Below are 19,128 nucleotides of genomic sequence, written 5' to 3'. Positions count from 1 at the left end.
GCCTGAAAACGTGGATGCCCAGAAAACCTTGGACCCCCACCCCCACCCCCACCCCCAAGGCTGTGGCGTCCACCCATGGGTGCCCCTGCTAGGCCACAGCACCCCAAGGTGGGCTTCTGGGGGGGGGTGGGGGGGTCTTGGGGGTTCAATGGACACCGAGCGAAGCTGTTTCCACACTTTATTGCAAAAAGCTCCCCCACCACTCGGTGGGCCATGTAGAAAGCCAAAAAAACTAAAACCTGGGGGAGAGGAACACCCCACCCCCCCCCCTCATCTTCACACACCAAACAATGCCCCAAGCGCAAAGAAAACCACCCCAAATTGGGTAAGAATTAAAAATTTAGGGGGTCTTTTCCTCACTAAAAACTCGTTTATGGCCCCTGGCACGCCATGCAGCTGCCTCAGGCTCACACCCCCCCCCCCCCATCTTTACTTTGGGGAGAAAAAAATGGCTTTTGGGGGTTTGCAGCAAGGCCAGGCCAGTGGAGACACCCTGGTAATGTCATTAGAAATTATATTTTTTTTGGAGGGGGGAGGAATAAATAATTTGGTAAAACTCCACAGCAGCCGTTTTAGGTTTCACGGCAGGATGAGCTCCAACCTCCAAACCTGCAGCGGGCTGGAGGTGTTGCTTAAATTAAGGCAATTCTGAGATTTTTTTGGGAGCCCCCCAGATTTCTGAAGCTTTTGGGGGCTTTTATTTCTTTTGGGGTGGGGTGGGGGGCTGCTCAGAAAGTGTAAAAATTAAGAATCCCTGCAGCAAGCTGCCGCTCTGTAATTATTTACAGAGTCGTTTTGGTGCAAATTCCTAAATCCAGGAAAAAAACCCGGGGTGGGGTGGGAAATACGGGACAAAAAAGGAAAAAAAACAAACAACCTCCTCTGTATGGAGTTCTCTGGGTCAGAATTCCTAAATACAGGAAAGAACCTGCAGAAGGGAAGAAAATAACGGAGCGGGGGGGGGGGGGAAGAGGTTTCGGTGCTGCTGGGAGAGAGCAATGACTTGGCCTCGCACCCTCTGGTTTTGCAGGCGAGGATGCCCGGCAGGTAGGAAATGAAATTTGTTTGGAAGGGGTCTTCCCCCCCTCTTCCCTCCTCTGTTTTCCCACGGGATCTGTCATTCCCTGTGGGATTAAACCTTTCCCCGTGTGATCCAGTGTCGCTTCCCCGTGCGACTGGCGAGGAGGGAGGCTGGATGAGACTCTGCCGGTTCTTGTGGGGGAATAAACAGGATGGGGGGGGACGGCGGGCGACCCTCGGGAAGGGGATGGGGTAAGTGGAAAACGCCCCGCAGGATCAATCCGGTTTCTTCCCCAAGCGTTTGAAGACGCTGACGGTGCCGGTGCTGTCCATCTGAGCGCCAGGGGGTTCGCTGGTGCTGCTGACCTTGCCACACCCCCAGGTCCTTTTGATTGTCACCCGAAATTCGGGATCGTTTTTATCCTTTGTGCTGCTGACGTCGCCATCCTGGGCTTCCACTGGCACCGCCGTAATGCCGATGACGCTGATTTTAGATGACGGTTTCACTGCGGCAGTGGCGATGTTCCTCTGGCTGAGCCGTTGGGTGGCGGTGGTGGTGACCAGTTTGGCTTCTGAACTGGTGGCTTTCGCCTTGACGGTCCCTCCTGTCGGCTCGGCGCTTTCCTTACGGGGAGGTTTTGTGAGTTTTTTTAGGACGCCGGCGTACTGGAGGACAGAGCAGTCGTCGTCACTGTCAGTGGCTTTGTCCCTGTTGGTCCCCAAGGTGTCACCCAGTCTGCTGAAGACCCCTGTGGGCTGGGAAATAAGGAGGGGGGGGAGCCCGTCAGCTCCTGCACCCGCACTCTGGGTGCTTGATTCATGCTTCCCTTCCCCTTCCCCCCCAAATTTTGGCACCGGGATAGATGCTGACCTCACCCACAAAGCAAAACTGCAGCAATTAATAACTAGGCTGTAAAATCGCTCTGTAAATTGCCTACAAAATTGTATTTCCTCTTTAATTTTTTTGGAGGGGCTGAGCCTGCAACTTGTTTTACGCCCCAAGGCTTCCACACAGAGGTTTTTACCTCCAGAGGAGAGAAAAAATCTGAATCCCCAAATGAAGAGTTTTTTGCATCCAGAGGAGTGAAAAACCTCTCCTGTATCCCTCATTAAAGGGGTGAAAAGTGCTGATGGGGGTAAAAAACTTCTTTGAATCCCCAAATAAAGAGATTTTTGCCTCCAGAGATGGGAAAAAACCTGCCTGTATCCCCCATGAAAAGGGTGAAAACAGAAGTGCTGACAGGGATCACCCACGGACTGGGGATCCGCTTGCCTTTGGGGGCACTACCCTGCTTCTCTGTGCTGTCTCCCCACCATTTTCCTGGTTATTTCAAGGTTTCTGCAGCCCCTCCGCAGCAAGCGGGCAGCTGCAAATCCCGAAATAATCTTCAGGGAAAGGCCCCTCCTTGTCAGGATCTCAGTGGGGGTCCCGAAAGTGATGGTGAAATGGAGCCGCAGCTGAAAACCCCATGTCCTCTCACCTTCCCTCCTGTGGTTGTGTCTGCTTTTGCCTCGGCTCCCAGCCGGTCGAAGACAGATGTCCTCTGCAGACCTGCAGTTTTCAAGAAAACATCGTTTTGGAGGTTTTCCGCGAAAATGAATCTCCACCGGGGTTAGCGCTGAGAGCTTGCAGCCTTTCAGCCCCATCCTGCCATTGGGGCGCCCAGGAAAATCAAATCCACTGGATAAAAGCAGGTGAACGGCCACCCGTCCCCTTTTTCCCCAAGGCTTGAATAGACACCAGTGGGACCTTTACACCTCATGGTGAGTTAATATATCCTTGGAATAACAGAATTTTGACCCAATAACCCTCTGGATATGAAAATCCTTGTGGGATTTGCAACAACAGGCTAAAGTGGGCTTCTGGAAAAGAAAACGAAGATCAAATCCCCCTGCCGTGATACCTTTGGCCGCTTGCTGCTCCAGGATTTTCTTTGTCCTTGGCGTGGTGCCCTTGGGCATGTTGATGATGTACTTCCCTTCCATTTCCGCTGTCACCCGCCGTCGTTTCGCCGGGATCGTTGGATTTCCATCTGCCATGTCGCCCAAACCTGGCAGGATGAAGGAGGAGCGAACAGAGAGCTCACCAGATGGAAGGGGTGAAAAGGTTTCACGAGCACTTGGGCGCAATCGCAGGCTCCAGTGAGCTCCGAGACCAGCTGCTTTGGTACTGACAGAATTCCTGCAGCGCTGGGGCTTCCACAAACACCCTCCCTGCCGCCTTTAGCTATTCCCAACCATAAAATCATGGATCGTTTGGGCTGGAATGGACCTTAAAGATGATTCACCGCCTGCCGCGGGCAGGGACACATCCCACTGCTCCCAGCGCCCTCTGACCTGGACTTAACCCTCCCAGGGCAGGGGGGTCCAACGCTTCTCTGGGCAGCCCGTCCCATCACCCTCACAGCCAAGAATTTCCGTGGCAAATCTCCCCTCTTCCAATTTAACACATTTTTCCCTCATCCTGTCCCTACATTCTCTGATAAAGACCCCCCTGGCATTCCTGTAGCCCCCTGCAAGGCTGTTTTAACTCCCCCCCCCCCAAGTTTTTTCCTCTCCAGGCTGTTCCTCTGGATGGATCCCTTCCCTCTGGAGCATCAACTCCCTGTCCACAGCTTGGGATCACTCCCAAACTGGCTGTGGCTGCACTCGATCCCGCTGCCTGTATTCCCGATGCTGGTGTTTAATCATACGGGTGCCAGTATGGATATCTCAGAGACCCTGCCTGTCACTGGTTTCCACCCAGACATCGAGCTGGAGTGCGACCGGCTGATTCCATACCCACCAAGGGATCCACCCCTCAGATTCCGCCTCTCTCCATTCCAGAGACAAGGATAACTCCATTCCAGAGACAAGGATATCATGCCATTAACTCCCAAAACCCCCACAGCCAGAGCCAAAAATTCAACTGGGGGGGGGGGGGGGGGGGGGGGGGGGGGCATTTAATGGGAAAAAAAATCCCAAATCCCAGGAAATGTTGGTGTTTCCGCCAGGATCCATCGCCCTTCCTACCTGCCTTTGTGGCAGCCAGTTTGTTGGAGACGGTGACGGAGATTTTGGAAGTGTGGGGCCGCTGTCGGAGGGGGGCAGCGGGTGGCGGGTCCCTGCTCAAGCTGTTGGTGATCATTCGGCTGGCAGCTGGAAGGGGAGGGACAGGTTTTAAACTCCCCATGTCTGTCTTATCGGCTAAATTCCCAAGCGCTCCTCCCCCCTGGAATGGTGGGGAAGGCAACCAATGTTTCAACCCTTTGTTTTCCAGGTAATTAATCCACCTTGTTAATGAGGGGAGGGGATTTAACTGCCTGAAAACCTCCCGGGCATGCTCACCACTGCTGGCATTGCGGCGTAGCTCGGCTTGAACGTTGGGGGAGCTAGGGCAGAGCAATTCGGTGGCCGCCTTGCACATCTCCTGCGGGACAAAAAAACATGGCAGCGGCTTTTCCCTCAGGCTCTTCCAAGGCAAACGAGGAACCTCGAGGCAAAACTTTGTTAAGTTAGCGAGCTGGTGAGGCTTTCCCTTACCTGCCTGTACACGATTTTGGCGTGTTTGAGGATGGCAATAATGTCTCCCACCACTGTGATGCCCAGCTCGTTCATGATCTCCTTGTTCAGATCCAGCAACATGTTTTTCTGGATCCTGTGGGAAGCAAAGATTCAGGGAGGTTTCCCCTCGTTACAAGCTCCAATTAATTACGCGCTGTGATATCCCCAACCTGCGTTCGGATGCTACCGTCAAGGAAACACCGATAACGAAAAGAAGCTCAGTGCAGATAAATAAATCATATAATTTATCAAGGAGTGAGATGATAATTTAATTCCTTCCTTCCTTGACACTGGGGGGATTTTCTGGTGCTTATTTCCCCCTCCCCCACCCTGTGACGTCACACTGCCTCATTGCCGACCTCACCTGTTATCCACAAACATGACGGCGTAATTGACAGCGGGGCCTGGGGGGATCCCAGCTTCCTTGAAAAACTGAATCCATTCGGATGTCGCTGAAAAAAACAACAAAAAAGCCATGGAAAAGGGAAAATTAAGGGGGGAAGGGAAAAGGGGGGGGAGGAGGTTTGGCTGGGTTTTGGCAGGTGCTGGCCAAGCAGCTTGTTCCAGGCATTCGCAGCTGTCGCCGTGTGATTAACAAGATCAGGAGAGAAATGGCTCCTGGAATGGCGGCAGTGGCGGTGGGGGCGGTTGCCCGGTTGGAAATATAAATTCTGTGGGGTTTTTAGAGCCATTTGGGGCTGTTCTGGCGCAGGGGCAGGGGGGCGCCGGGCCTTACCCATTGTGACGGACACCATGGCGGAGCGGGAAGACGCGGGGTGCGTTAGGCGGCAGCACCCGGAGCAGCCTGCTGAGAGAGCAGGAGAGAGCACCCCAGGGCAGGGTGGCTGCAGCCCCATGCCTGCCCCACGGCATCACCTCCTGTCCCACTGCACCGCGGCCTGACCCACGGCCCCCCACGGCCCCCTCCTGCCCCACACCCCGTCGCCTTCCCTCCTGCCCCCTCCTCCTGCCCCACACCCCCCGCCTCCTCCCCCCGCCTCCTGCTCCTCACCCCGTCCCCTTCTCCGTCCTGCCCCACGGCGCCACTCCCCACCCCCTCACCCCCCTCCCCTTCCCCCTGCCCCTCCTCACCTCTCCCCTCCCGCCGCGTCCCATCCCGCCGCCGCCGGGCCGGGCCCCACCGGAAGCTGCCGTCACAGAGCGCCGGAAGTGACGTCGCGGGCCGGCCCAGAGCGCCGCCAGCCCGGGGCCACCTCCAGTAAAGGGGCGGGGCAACCATAGAGTGGTCGGAGGACCGAGGGCGCCCCCCCCCCCCCCCCCCCCCCCCCCCGAACAGCCGCCCCCGCGGACGCCGAGGTCTCCGGTACGGGGGTGCGTGCGTGTGTACGGGGGGGGCACCCCTGGAGCCGCGGCATTGAGCCGAAACCCGGCCCTGTGCCTAAACCCGGCCCAGGCCCCAAAGCTGGGCCCAAAGCCGGCTCTAAACCCGGTCCTGGCCTTAAACCTCGTCCTAAACTCGGCCCTAGCCCAAGCCTGGGCCTAAACCCAGCCCTAAATGTGTCCTTGGCCTTAAAACTTGGTTCTAAACCTGTCCCTGGCCTTAAACCTGACCCTAAATATGTCCCTGGCCCTAAACCTGGCTCTGAGTATGTCGCTGCCTTTGAATCTGTCCCTAAACATGTCCCTGGCCCAAACCCAGCCCTAAACATGTCAGTGGCCCTAAACCCAGCCTTAAACATGTCCCTGGCCTTAAACCTGTCCCTAAACACATCCCTGGCCCAAACCTGGCCCTAAACGAGTCCCTGGCTTTAAACCTGGCCCTAAACCCGACCTTAAATATGTCCCTGACCCTAAATCTGGCCCTAAATGTGTCCCTGGCTTTAAACCTGGCCCTAAACACATCCCTGGCCCAAACCTGGCCCTAAACGAGTCCCTGGCTTTAAACCTGGCCCTAAACCCGACCCTAAATATGTCCCTGACCCTAAATCTGGCCCTAAATGTGTCCCTGGCCTTAAACCTGTCCCTAAACACATCCCTGGCCCAAACCTGGCCCTAAACGAGTCCCTGGCTTTAAACCTGGCCCTAAACCCGACCCTAAATATGTCCCTGACCCTAAATCTGGCCCTAAATGTGTCCCTGGCCTTAAACCTGGTCCTAAACCCAGCCCTAAACATGTCCCTGACCCTAAACCCAGCCCTAAATATGTCCCCGGCCCAAACTTGGTCCTAAACTCAGGCCTAAACATGTCCCTGGCCCCAAAGCCAGCTCTAAACATGTCCCTGGGCCTAAACAACCCCCAAATGTCACCCTGACCCTGGCTCTAAACATCATCTTAACACCGCAACACAGCCCTGACACCCCCAAATCCAGCTGAGCCAGGGGGGTGGCACCAGACCGAGCTTAGCCACCCCAGCCAGACTCCCCCCCCCCCCCCCAAAAAAAAAAAAAAAAACAACCAAAAACAAACAGGGCAGGGTTTCTGGGGGGCTCATCCCTGGGACTCCGCACTCCCTTTTTGTGGGGTCCCTGAGACACGGGGTGGTGGTGCCGGTGGGGCACCTCAGTACCCTAAAACTGGGGAGCCCCACCCTATTCCTGGGGAGGGATCAGCCCCAGTGGATGGGGGGTGGGGGTGGGGAGGGATCGGGCACTTCCTCTCCCCACCCCAGACGGGTTTTTGCAGCACGTGAGTGCCCCGATCCTGTGAGTCAGCTAGGAAATCCTCTGCCCCACCCAGGTTTTTGGGGGTCTTTCCCCTTATCCCCCCCCCCCCCCCCCCTCAAAATCCCAAATCCTGGCTGTGCCGCACCCTGGAGGGGTTGTGTCTCTTCTGTCCGGGCATGTTGGGAGAAATCCGGTTTGCCGTGTTCCACGCTGGGATGAAGCCTGACAGCACCTACAAGCAGGTATGGCACCCTAAAATCCCAAATTGGGAAGGCCCCATGGGCCCCTTCTTTGCCCCAGCACCCTACAACCCCAAAGTGAGCGGCCCTGTAGCCCCCACCTAGCACCCTACAACCCCAAAGTGGGGGGCTCCATAGCCCTCTGCCCAGCATCCTACAACCAGCACACCCCATGCTCCCCATTTCCACCCAGACCCTGTACCCCATGGGGACCTCTGGTAATACTGGGGGGGAAGCACTTTTCCCCTGGGGATCCTGGGCATTTTAGGGGGGGGGGGGGGAATATCCCGAAATCAGACCCCCCATTGGTTTGAGGTTCCCCCACCCACCCCAATTCTCTGCCCCCCATCACAGCTGGAGTCACTGGAGGACCCTGCGGAGCAGCCCACCCACTTCCCACCAAAGGTAACACCCCCAAATCTCCAGGGAGTGGCTTTGGTGCCAGCTGGATCCTGCGCCGTCCCTTGCCAGATCCCACCCATTTCAGGAGTGGCTTGAAACCCCATAAACTAATAAATTCCTTCATTTCTGGGTGCCGCTGCCCCCTCTCCATCCCAGTGCTCCCACGGCGTGTTGCTCCTTGCCATCCTCCTCACCCTCTTCATCCTCATCTTCTTCCTGTTCTTCAATCTCCGTCTGAGCTCAGCGCTTGGCAGTGGTGCCGACGGTGATGCCAGGTCCTGCGGTGATGCGTGCCGGTAAGATGGGGTCACAGGGAGGGGGTGGTGACGGTCCCCTGAGACCCTTGTCATCTTGGTGCAACCAAATTTCCACCAAAGGATCGTCCTGGTGGAGAGCATCCCTGAGGGAATGACCTTCAGTGAAGGTTCCGTGCTGAATCCATCCACCTTCTCCACATGGATGAACCTCTTGGGGACCGTCACCCACAGCCTGGACATCGCCTCCTTCTACTGGACCATGACCAACGAGGACACACGGACACATGAACTCTCCGCTGCCCAGGTCTGTGCTGCCGGCACATCACTGCTCCGATTCTGCTGATCAAACCTGGCTCCAGGTGCCATTTTCCTGCCTTCCCATTATTTTTAATAGGTTTTTTGTCCCTTTTTTCCCCTCAAACCACGTGCTGATTCAGGGTGAGCAAATCCTGGAAGAACTCCTCCAATTATCCCAGCGTGGCGTCGCTGTCCGAATCGCTGTCAGCCACCCGTCTGCAAAATCCCCGCTGAATGATCTCCAAGCATTGGAGCGGAGTGGTGAGTGATGGGAAACCCCCAGAATTGGGGGGGGGTGGGGGGTGGGTGGGGAGGATTTTGAGTGGGAGCTGCCCAACTTGTGGTCACGCAGGTGCTATGGTGCGCACCATCGATATGCCACGGCTCACTGGCGGTGTGCTGCACACCAAGTTTTGGCTCGTTGATGGCACCCACCTCTACATTGGCAGCGCCAACATGGACTGGAGATCTTTGACCCAGGTGAGCAACACCGTGGTACCACTGGACGGTGCTAAACCTCTGCTGAGGGCACCGTGTCAATCCCAAAACCAACCCCCCCTCCCCATCAAGGGAATGCTCGATGCTGTAAGATGGGACTTAGGGTGTTGGAGAGGGGTGACGGTGCCACCATGCTGCAGGTGAAGGAGCTTGGCACCGCTGTCTACAACTGCAGCTGCTTGGCCAAAGATTTAGGCAAAATTTTTGAAGCTTATTGGGCTCTTGGTGTTCCTGATGCTTCCATCCCGGTACCATGGCCAGCAAATTATTCCACCACTTACAACATGGAGACGCCACTGGAGTTGAAGCTCAACGACACCGATGCCGCTGTCTATTTCTCAGTACGTCCCTGATCCACCTGGTTGATTTTCTTGGTGCCGAGGATCGGCTGTGCTGGTGTTTGATCCATCACCAATGATTCCCAGCAGAGCTCCCCACCAGCCCTCTGTGCTGCTGGTCGGACACAGGATCTTGGCGCCCTCCTCAATGTCATCGACACTGCTGAGGACTTTGTGGATGTTGCCGTGATGAGCTACCTACCCACCACCGAATTCTCCCACCCCCAAAGGTCTGTATGGTCCTACACCAACCCTGGCTTGCCAGCACCAGTGATGCCTAACCGCTTTCCCTCCCCAGATTTTGGCCAGCAATCGATAACCGTCTGCGGAAAGCCATCTTTGAACGCCGGGTCAAGGTCCGGTTGTTGGCAGGTTGTTGGCAGCACAGCCAAGTGACCATGTTCCCCTTCCTCAAATCCCTTGCTGCTGTGGCTGATAACCGGACCCGCTACAGCGTGGAGGTGGTGGGTATCACGGCACAGCCACGGAGTGCTGGTGGGCAATATTTCCGGGGGTGACGGTCTCCTCACTCCCTACAGCGGCTTTTCATGGTGCCAACGAGCGCAGCGCAAGCCCGCATCCCCTACGCCCGCGTAAACCACAACAAGTACATGGTGACGGAGAAGGCGGCCTATATCGGTGAGGGTGGGGCGGTTGGCGGTGCCACTGTGGGACTGGCCACCCCATGGTGGTGGCTTGGGAGTGCTTTTTGCTGCCCCCTCCCACCAAATCTCCTTGCAGGGACATCCAACTGGTCCGGCGACTACTTTGCGCGGACGGCAGGATCGGCATTGGTCGTGAACCAGGTGGTGAAACAAACTGGTGCTGGCACTGCTGCTGGCACCAGCACCATCCGGGAGGAGCTGCAGGCAGTTTTTGAGCGTGACTGGAACTCCCAGTACAGCGTTGACATCAGCGATGCTGAGCAGTGGGAGAACTTCTGTGGCTTCCGTTAGGTGCTAGGGAATGGACCACCGGTGAACCACAGCTTCTGGCTGTGCCAAATCCGGCCACCCTGCTCCAATTTTTTGGGAAAAAAAACCCCAAACACCTGAAAAAATGAGGTTTTCTAGACTTTGCGTCGCTGTTATTGAGGCAGGGGGTCCTCCACATCATGGTGGTGGAGAGCACCGGGCTTTTGCTGAATGTCATGCCAGCACCAGGAGGGAAGGTGGGATGTCCCTCAAGCCTCAGTGGTGCCAAACCCATCCCAGAAAAGAGTCAGATGAAATTCTCAGTTGTCAGCAAACTGTTTATTGGGGGATCATGGCAAGAACTGGTGCCGGTAACATCCGGCACAACCCATCCCAGTACCTCCCTGACTACGTTCTCCTCTACTGGCATGGAACTAGCTTTCCCTGGTTGGGGTAATTGAAAGTGAGGAAGAGGAAGGTCTTCAGTGAGCTCTTGGCTGCCAAGGTGTTTACCAGGGTTGCTGCGGTGGCTCAGCAGTGCTGTTGGTGTTGCCAGCTCCATGCCGGGAGGAGCGTGCCGGGTACAGCGGGGGGATCCCAGCCTGGCCCCCAGAGCCTGTTCTCTGGGTCAGGGGAACGACGTTCCTCCTTGGGGCTGCGTCACTCGAGCTCTCTGGGGGAGAAACAATTGTGGGGAGGGGGTAAGCATCACCCATGGGTGGGGTCCCCACCCCTTGGTGGGGACCTGAGGCACCCCAGCACCCTGAGCACCAATGATGTGGGGCACTAGGGGACATGGAACACCAGGGACCCCCAAGCATCCATGACATGGGGCCACCAGAATCCCTGAGCACCCATCATGTGAGGCACCATGGACCCTGAGCACCCATGACGTGGGCCACCAGGGTACATGGAACACCAGGGACCCTGAACACCCATGACACGGGGCACCGGGGACCCTGAGCACCCATGATGTGGGCCACCAGGGTACATGGAACACCAGGGACCCTGAACACCCATGACACGGGGCACCGGGGACCCTGAGCACCCATGATGTGGGCCACCAGGGTACATGGAACACCAGGGACCCTGAACACCCATGACACGGGGCACCGGGGACCCTGAGCACCCATGACACGGGGCACCGGGGACCCTGAGCACCCATGATGTGGGCCACCAGGGTACATGGAACACCAGGGACCCTGAACACCCATGACACGGGGCACCGGGGACCCTGAGCACCCATGATATGGGCCACCAGGGTACATGGAACACCAGGGACCCTGAACACCCATGACACGGGGCACCGGGGACCCTGAGCACCCATGATGTGGGGGGCACCAGAGACCCTGCGCATCCAGCAACCCAAAGCTCCCAGGGGACAGAAAGCACCCAAGGGACCCCACGCACCCAGTGTCCCAGAGCCCCAGGTCCCTGCACGAGCCCCCCACCCTACAACCATACCTTGGCACGGGACGAGGTGTGTGGTCTCCCAGGCAGGTTCTGCTCCGCCATGCTACCAACAACCACGCCGCCTTCGCCGTGGCTGCGCTGCTTCCGTCCCCTGCGGCCCCCCAGCACGATCGATTTCCCAGCAGTGGGTCCCACCTGGGGATGCTGGTGACGCTGCGGCCGCCGGGTGCTGTAGTGGGTGGGGATGGGACGGATGTCCTGCTGGCTCTTGTCACCCCTGTCCCCAGCTGGCTCAGCCAGGCTCAGCCCATCCATCTGGGTGATACCACGCCGGTCCCTGGGGGTGAAGGCACCTTTCTCCATGCCGGGGAAGATCTCAGCCGTGCTGGTGTCCTTATGGGATGCCCTCGGGTCCTCTTGGCAGAGCTTGTAGTACTGGGTGGCTTCAAACTTGGACTTCATCAGCTGCAAGGAGATGAAGGGATGCTTGAGGGCGGCGCTGGGCCCGATCCTCTTGTGTGAGTCCCAGGTAAGCATCCTCTTGAGCAGCTCCACCATCCCATGCAGGTCACAGTGCCTGGCCAGCATCTCCTGCCTGGGATAAGAGACTGGGCAGGTGTTTACTGCCGCCAACTGATCCAGCGAGGAGAAGGCATACTTCCTCCTCTCCGTTGGTTTCACCATCTCCTTGCCTGGTGGTTTGAGCTGCCAGGAACCAGTGGGATGTGGCACTTGTTGGAAGAAGGACTGTGTCTTCTGGGCAGCGCAGAGCAGCTCATGATCTGGTAGCCCCAAGGTGGAGCAGATGTAGCGGACCTGGTCGTATTCATTGATGCCAGGAAAGAGCGGCCAACCCAAGTGAAGCTCGGCCACCACACAACCCAGAGACCACATGTCCACCTTTTCACAGAAGGGCAACCCCAGCAAGATCTCTGGTGACCGGTAGAAGCGGGATTGGATGTAAGGTGTCTTGATGTGGCGGACCTCGTTCAAGATGCTGGCTGAGCCAAAGTCGATGAGCTTGACGCGGAATGGATAGCTTGCGTGGTCCACCAGCATGATGTTCTCTGGCTTGAGGTCGGTGTGGATGATGGAGAGCTCCCTCAGCTTGACCAGTGCTGCCAGCACCTGTGCCGTGATGGTACGGATGTGCCGGACAGGCAATGGCAAGAAGTTGTTCTGCTTTTGGAATTCAAAGAGGCTTTGCTCCAGTGACTCAAAGAGCAGGTAGGTATAGGCACCATCACTGAAGGACTCGAGGAAACGGACAATGTGTGACTTTTCCGTGTCTACCTCCCGCAGGGCCTGCAGCAGCCTCAGCTCATTCTTCACCACCCGGCCATGGTGACCTTCATTCTTCACCATCTTGATGGCCACCATCTCCCCAGTGCTCCTCTGCCAGGCCTGGGCCACCGCCCCAAAAGTCCCCTTCCCCACCATGGTCACTACGTCGTAGCACTTGGCACCTACCACCAGTGTCGCCATGGTGGGTCTGCTCCTCTCCAGGGGTTTGAGACCCTCTACCCAGAACCCAACGGGCTTTGGACACCCAACCACCACAACCTGGTGCTGCAGGTCCTGGCATTGCCATGACGACACCTTCTATTGCTGACGTCATCCCCAGCAACCAATCACGAGCCTGTGCGAACAACTGTGAAACCCTCTGGTTCCCCCAAACCCACGCCAGCCCCCAAAAACCCAGCCCTGGCCCACCAAACCTATCTCGGTCTGCCAAAACCCATCCCTGGTTCCCCAAAATCCATCTCCATCCCCCCAGAATCCACCCCTGGTGCCCTAAACCCCATCCTAGTCCCGCCCCAAACCCATCCCAGCCCCGCCCCCCCCAGTCCCTGGTGCCCTCAAACTCCTCCCCAGACTCCATAGATACACCTGGGGCTTTTTGGGGGGTTAACATTTATTCTGGCCAAGGCAAGAGCAAGGGACTGTGGGGGGAGGTGATGCTGCTGTCCCCCCTCCCTCCTCTGGTTAATATTAAATACTGGGAAAATGGGCAAAAAAGCTTCAAACGCACCCAAAAAAAAAGCCGGATTAGGAATTTTTTTTCGGGGTAAAGGGAGCATCAAGAGGGTCTGGGGGAGCAAGAGATGCTCCACCACCCTGTCACCATGTCAGGAGGTCCCTGAAGACCCCCATGCTCTGGGGGGTTCACCGCTCACCACAGGGCTGGGGGCTCAGCTCCAGCTTAGGCAGCTGAAATGTAGGGGTCCCCTCCCGCCTGCCCCCCCCCCCCCCAACTGAAGCGTGGGGTGACTTTGCTCGTCACTGGTTGAATTTGGCATCTCTGGAGGAGAGCTCAACATTGGGTAACCACATCTTGCCCCCCTTGGGTTGGGTAACGGGAGGCTCTGTCAGGGGCTCCCTGGGGGAGAAACCCACCCTGGGCACCCAACGCCACCGCCGGCCCTTGCCCTCTGCTTCCCCGTTGATGTGGCGATGGGTGTCCACCATCTGGTTGTCTTCTCCTTTCTCCTTTGGCTTCACCAACACCAACATCGCCTTCTTCACACTGCCCATCCTCATCCTCCCCTCACCTTCCAACCCGCTCCCAGCAAAACCTGCACCAAATTTTGGCAATTTGACCCTAGACCAGCGTCCTGGTGTCATATCCTTCCTGGCGGTCTCCTCCACCTCCTCCATCCCTGGTGGTGCCAACTCCAACACCGGCACCTTCAAAGCTGGCATGCTGGTAGGTTTTGGTATCTTCTGGCTTGCTGGATGCTCTGGTTGTTTTACTGGCACAGTAAAACCCACAGTGGGGATGGTGAACCGGGGGGTCACTGGTTGCACCCCCCCATCACCCATTCCCCCTTTGGTTTTCAGCTTCAACCAGATTGTGCCAGGAGATTCCAGCATCTTCCTTCCTGCTGTGCCAATGCTCAAACTCTCAGCACTTCCCCCACGTCTCATGATTTTGGAGTCCCCCCCTGTGCGGATATCGGGGCTGGATCCCCCAAATTTTGGCAACTTCAGCCCCCTGCCCAGCTCTGAGCCAGTGGGGAGTTTTGGCAACGATGGCACACGCCGGCTACCTGGCGCTGGCAGGGCGATGCCCACCTGTGGTACCCGAAGCTGGGGCGTCCCGGGGGACCCCAGTTCCGCTGACCTCCCATCGTCCCCCCATGACCTCCCGATTCCAAACCGTGGCAGCTTCATCACTGCCCCGGCATCCTGGGGATGCGCCTCACCTCCAACACCCTCATCCTTGACCCCGAAAGGTGCCAGGGATAATTTGGGGACCTTCAGCTTTGCACTGGCACCAGTGGCACCAACCATCCCCAAAGCCAGGTCTAAGGCCACCGCGGGACTGGTGACAGCGACGCTGGGTGGCGTGGGCACAGCTGTGTCGTGGGCCACCAGGGGATGCCTGTCACCATCGCTGCTTGTTTTGAGCTTGGTGAGGGACAACCCAAAACGCGGCAGGGTGAATTTGGGTGCTTTGGGTTTGATGCCGGTTACCAGCATGTCCCCGGTGAGCTGTGCCGGGCTGGCAATTTCCACCTCCGGCAGCGCTGCCGTAGGCTCCAGCTCCAGGCTGAGCTTTCGGAGCCCTTTGGCAAACCTGGCTGCCACGTCCGGCATCGCTGTGGCATCCCCCTCAGCCGGCGCTGCCGCCATGCTGGCACCTGCTGGCAATGCCAAGCCCACACCGACACGTGGCACGGCGATATCGATGGATGGCACTGCTGTCTCCAGGAAGGTCAACCGAGCCGGTGCTGCTGGTGGTGACTCTGACCGCCGTGCCGGCAGCTTCACCTCCAAGCGTGGCTGCTCACCGGCAATGGCCAGCTCTGGTTTGGGCACGCTGAGCTCAGGGACCAGCTCCACAGCAGCGCTGGGGATGGCAATAGTGATGGAGGGGACACGGATGCCGGCAAACCCCCCTCGCGTGCCGGCATCCCCCTCCTTATCCTCTACCGTGGCCGTGCCGAAACTCGGCAGCTTGGTTTTCAGCACTGGGCTCCCCCTCCCCTTACGGCTGTTGCTGGGGGTCTCTTCCTCCCCCAGACTGATTTGTGGTTGAGTTATGGTTGTGCCAGGCTCCAGGATTGCTGCTGGCAGCGGCAATGCTGGCACGGCCACCTCCAACTGTGGCAGCCGTAAAGCTGGTTCCTTGGCTTGAGGGGCGGCCGGCGGCATTGCGCCAGCGAGGCTCAGCCCCACGGTGACTTTGGGTGCTGCCACCTCCATGGCTGGTAAGCGGGTGCTGGGACCTGCCAGCACCTCAACGGCAGTGCCAGAAACCTCTGGTTTCACTGGCGGCAACTCCATCACCGGTGTTTTGCCGGCTGCTGCTTCCTTCACTGTTAACCGCGATGGTGTTGCCCGCGGCCGCTTGGGCTCTGCCGCTGGCAGCACTGGGGTGGATGCGGCAGTCGATGCTGGTTCAGCAGCAATCCAGCTCTTCACCAGCTTGGAGAGCTTGGGAAGGGCAAACTCCACAGCCACAGGACTGGCGGGTGCCGGGCTCACTGTGCTGGGTGCCAGTGGCGGCTTCTTGGAGGGCGTCAGGATCGGGATGCTCTGGGTGGGGGATGGGAGATGGCACCTGGTGCCCACTGCACTCGGGTGTGCACCCATGGGGAACCCCGAGCATCCAGCATCCCTGGAGCTGCATCCATAGGGACCCCCCAAGCATCCCGCATCCCCGACCTGCAGCTGTAGGGACTCCCAGGAGCATCCCACATCCCCGATCCTGCATCCATAGGGCATCCTGCACATCTCCTGCTGCATCCATAGGGATGTCTGAGCATCCCACATCCCTGTCCTGCATCCATAGGAACCCTACAAGCATCCCACATCTCGGTCCTGCATCCGTAGGGCCACCCTGAGCATCCTGCATCCCAGCTCTGAATCCATAGGGACCCCTGAGCATCCTGCATCTGTGGTGCTGCATCCATAGGAACCGCTGAGCGTTCCGCCTCCCTGTCCTGCATCCATAGGGTTCCTGCATGGATCTTGCATCCCCAGTCCAGCATCCATAGGGATTCCCAAGAACCCCACATCCCTGTCCTGCATCCATAGGGACCCCCCCCGAGCATTCCGCCTCCCCATCCTTCATCCCTAGGGACTCCTCGAGCATCCCACATTGCCAATCCCACATCCATAGGGACCCCCGAACATCCCACATCCCCAATCCTGCATCCTTAGGGACCTCCAAGCATCCTGTCTCCCAATCTCGCATCCATAGGGACCCTCTGAGCACCCCACATCCCCAATCCTGCATCGATAGGGACCCCCCAGAGCACCCTGCATCCCTGTACTAAATCCATAGGGACCCCCACAAGCCTCCTGCATCTGTAGTCCTGCATCCATAGGGATCCCTGAGCATCCAGCACCCCTGGTTCTGCACTCCTCCCAAGCATCCTCCATGTCTCCTGCTGCATCCATAGGGATCACCCAAGCATCCTGCATCCAAGTCCTGCATCCCTAGGGACCCCCTGAGCATCCCACATCCCCAGTTCTACACCCATAGGGACCCCCAAGCACCCGCATCCCTAGTTCTGCATCCATAGGGTATCCTGCACATCTCCTGCTGCATCCCTAGGGACCCCCCAAGTATCCCACATCCCTAGGGACCCCCAAGCATCCCACATCCCCAGTCCTGCATTGCTAGGGGCCTCCTGAGCATCCTGCCTCCCCATCCCACATCCCTAGGGACCCCCAAGCATCCCACATCCCCAGTCCTGCAGCCATAGGGACCCCTCAGCAATCCGCCTCCCCATCCCTCATCCCTAGAGACACCCCCAGCATCCCACCTCCCTATCCCTCATCCCTAGGGACCCCCCCGAGCATCCCATATCCCCAGTTCTGCATCCATAGGGACCCCCCAGCATCCTGCCTCTCCACCCCTCATCCCTAGGGACTCCCCCCCCCCCCCCCCCCCAGCATAACACCTCTCCATCCCTCATCCCTAGGGACCTACCAGCCTGGCCACCTTCCCCTGGTGTCCCTCGCCGCTGGTTCTGGTGCCACCGAGGGGGCTGGGGGTGCCGGGGAGCCGGTGCTGGAGGCAGAGTGAGACCTTGCAGGACCGAGCCCCCTCCAGCACCTGCGCCACGTCCTCGGGGGGGGCCCCCTCGAAGAAAATCCTGGCGCTGACAAGCCGGTCACCTAGAGAATTCCATAGGAGCTGTCACCTTGAGGGCCACCCCCTTACCCTAATTTCAAAAGGGGGGTTTTGGGGACACCCCCCCCCCCCCACCTTGGTAGGTGCGCAGGGATCTGGGTGCTTTGGCGATGTAGAGGCCACGGCGGTCACGGGCCACAGTGATGCCCCTCACCCCGGCCTCGGGCGCTGTCTCCAGCTCCACCAGCTCCGTCTCCTCCTATGGGGCAGATGGGGTGGGGAGGTGTGGGGGTGTGGGATCAGGCCCTTCCCCCCCCCCCCCCCCCGCCCCCCGCCGTGCACCACCGCCCACCCGTGGCTCTCCCCTCCATGGGGGGGATGGGTGGGTTCCCTCCTCCGGGGGATGTCATTGGGGTCCCAGAGGGGATGTGGGCAGTGTGGCAGGTGCTGGGGGTGCTCTGGCACCTCAGGTTCCTGCAAATGGGGGGGCACAGAGCTCAAACCCCCCATTGCAGCCCCCCAACCCCCCCAATGCAGGCCCCAACCCTCCCATTGCAGACCCCCACCTCACCCCATGGCAGCTCCCAAACGCCCATTGCAGACCCCGAACCCCCCCATTGCAGCCCCCACCTCCTCCCATTGCAGCCAGCCCCCCAAAACCCCCACCGCAGCCCCCAACCCCCATTGCAGCCCCCCAACCCTCATTGCAGTCCCCAACCTCCATTGGAGCCCCCCCAAAATTTCCACTGTAGCACCCCCCCCCCAGCCCCCCTTCCCCTCCCCCCCCAGCCCCCCTTCCCCTAGAGCTCAGGCAGCCCTAGAATTGGGGTGGGGTTCCCCCTTGCACCCCAAAACGTCTCCGCTGGGATCCGCTGAGACCCTCCTACCTCCTGGCTCCTCTGGTGGTCCACTAGGAAGTAGCTGTGTGTGTGTCCCCCCCCAAACCAGGATGGGGGGAACCAGGTGCCCGCCCCGCCCCCCCCCCCCCCCCGCCCCCCCCCCCCCCCCGCCCCCCAGCAGAACCCACGCCAGCTCAGCAAAGGTCACCAGCTCCATACTGGAGCCCCTCCCCCACCCTGGCATGGCACCCCAAACTCCTGGCTGGCACCCACCCCCGCACCCGCAGGACAAGGGGGGTCCCTTGTCTTGACACCCCCCGCCCCCGCCCCCTGGGAATTCCGGGAATTTGGGACGCTCAGCACAGAATCCCGTGGGATGCAGCACGGTGCCAGGCTGATTTGGGTCCCCCGGGCCTGAGCCGCAGGGGACTGGGACGGGTCCTTCAAACTGCACCCCCCACCCTCCCCAGGTCTGCCCTTGCTCAGGGCAGTGGTGCCTGCCTGGGCCACCTGCAGGCAGCACAGAAGCATGGCTGCACAGAAGTATGGGTGTATGGGTGCACAGCTGCATGGGTGCCAGGGTGCACAGAAGCATAGGTGCATAGGTGCCCTGTTGCATGGCTGCATGGGTGCAAGAGTGCATAGGTGCACGGCT

At 58.8% G+C, this 19,128-nt stretch overlaps 4 protein-coding genes across 9 annotated transcripts; 1 reads left to right on the top strand and 3 right to left on the bottom strand.

Annotated features, from left to right (window-relative positions):
• Positions 1-161: 161 nt before the first annotated feature.
• Positions 162-5,724, bottom strand: C25H19orf47 (chromosome 25 C19orf47 homolog). Of its 5 annotated transcripts, none has more exons than XM_040578242.1 (9): positions 5,656-5,724; positions 5,300-5,368; positions 4,928-5,015; positions 4,543-4,657; positions 4,348-4,429; positions 4,033-4,158; positions 2,925-3,071; positions 2,502-2,572; positions 162-1,776 (listed from the first exon to the last, which is right to left on the bottom strand). In XM_040578242.1, the coding sequence occupies exons 2-9, from the start codon at positions 5,316-5,318 to the stop codon at positions 1,297-1,299; spliced, it is 1,128 nt and encodes a 375-aa protein (XP_040434176.1). In that variant the 5' UTR covers positions 5,319-5,368; positions 5,656-5,724; the 3' UTR covers positions 162-1,296. The 5 variants fall into 5 exon arrangements, with proteins under 5 accessions (XP_040434176.1, XP_040434175.1, XP_040434174.1 ...); XM_040578241.1 differs by having other exon boundaries at positions 5,300-5,371; positions 5,656-5,692; XM_040578240.1 differs by lacking the exon at positions 5,656-5,724 and having other exon boundaries at positions 162-1,686; positions 5,300-5,467.
• Positions 5,725-5,746: 22 nt separating this feature from the next.
• PLD3 (phospholipase D family member 3) lies at positions 5,747-10,453 on the top strand. Of its 2 annotated transcripts, none has more exons than XM_040578237.1 (12): positions 5,747-5,887; positions 7,363-7,430; positions 7,782-7,832; positions 7,986-8,125; positions 8,207-8,390; positions 8,524-8,644; positions 8,736-8,863; positions 9,022-9,222; positions 9,307-9,449; positions 9,518-9,683; positions 9,759-9,858; positions 9,961-10,453. In XM_040578237.1, exons 2-12 carry the CDS (start codon positions 7,365-7,367, stop codon positions 10,173-10,175), a joined length of 1,515 nt encoding a protein of 504 aa, XP_040434171.1. In that variant the 5' UTR covers positions 5,747-5,887; positions 7,363-7,364; the 3' UTR covers positions 10,176-10,453. The 2 variants fall into 2 exon arrangements, with proteins under 2 accessions (XP_040434171.1, XP_040434172.1); XM_040578238.1 differs by having other exon boundaries at positions 5,748-5,887; positions 9,310-9,449.
• Positions 10,454-11,390: 937 nt separating this feature from the next.
• HIPK4 (homeodomain interacting protein kinase 4) lies at positions 11,391-13,361 on the bottom strand. Its single transcript, XM_040578257.1, has one exon. It carries the CDS (start codon positions 13,029-13,031, stop codon positions 11,586-11,588), a length of 1,446 nt encoding a protein of 481 aa, XP_040434191.1. The 5' UTR covers positions 13,032-13,361; the 3' UTR covers positions 11,391-11,585.
• A 44-nt stretch (positions 13,362-13,405) lies between these two features.
• On the bottom strand, positions 13,406-18,601 carry PRX (periaxin). Its single transcript, XM_040578256.1, has 5 exons — positions 18,522-18,601; positions 18,000-18,108; positions 17,770-17,893; positions 17,491-17,678; positions 13,406-16,088 (listed from the first exon to the last, which is right to left on the bottom strand). Exons 2-5 carry the CDS (start codon positions 18,042-18,044, stop codon positions 13,827-13,829), a joined length of 2,619 nt encoding a protein of 872 aa, XP_040434190.1. The 5' UTR covers positions 18,045-18,108; positions 18,522-18,601; the 3' UTR covers positions 13,406-13,826.
• Positions 18,602-19,128: the final 527 nt, after the last annotated feature.

This window comes from Falco naumanni, chromosome 25, assembly GCF_017639655.2.
Source record: "Falco naumanni isolate bFalNau1 chromosome 25, bFalNau1.pat, whole genome shotgun sequence".
NCBI classification, from domain to species: Eukaryota; Metazoa; Chordata; class Aves; order Falconiformes; family Falconidae; genus Falco; species Falco naumanni.
Note: the sequence above shows the minus strand (reverse complement) of the source record. Positions and strands in the feature narration are given on the sequence as shown.

Coding starts and splice junctions, on each gene's coding strand:
- C25H19orf47 (XM_040578239.1), bottom strand. CDS start 5,420: ATGGGGCTGCAGCCACCCTGCCCTGGGGTGCTCTCTCCTGCTCTCTCA. Junction 4,430..4,542: donor CCAAAATCGTGTACAGGCAG/GTAAGGGAAAGC, acceptor TTTGTCCCGCAG/GAGATGTGCAAGGCGGCCAC. Junction 2,573..2,924: donor GGAGCAGCAAGCGGCCAAAG/GTATCACGGCAG, acceptor TGAAAACTGCAG/GTCTGCAGAGGACATCTGTC.
- PLD3 (XM_040578237.1), top strand. CDS start 7,365: ATGTTGGGAGAAATCCGGTTTGCCGTGTTCCACGCTGGGATGAAGCCT. Junction 7,431..7,781: donor CTGACAGCACCTACAAGCAG/GTATGGCACCCT, acceptor CCCCCATCACAG/CTGGAGTCACTGGAGGACCC. Junction 9,684..9,758: donor CCCGCTACAGCGTGGAGGTG/GTGGGTATCACG, acceptor CACTCCCTACAG/CGGCTTTTCATGGTGCCAAC.
- HIPK4 (XM_040578257.1), bottom strand. CDS start 13,031: ATGGCGACACTGGTGGTAGGTGCCAAGTGCTACGACGTAGTGACCATG.
- PRX (XM_040578256.1), bottom strand. CDS start 18,044: ATGACATCCCCCGGAGGAGGGAACCCACCCATCCCCCCCATGGAG. Junction 17,894..17,999: donor CACCCATCCCCCCCATGGAG/GGGAGAGCCACG, acceptor TCTGCCCCATAG/GAGGAGACGGAGCTGGTGGA. Junction 16,089..17,490: donor AGGGGAAGGTGGCCAGGCTG/GTAGGTCCCTAG, acceptor TCCCCCACCCAG/AGCATCCCGATCCTGACGCC.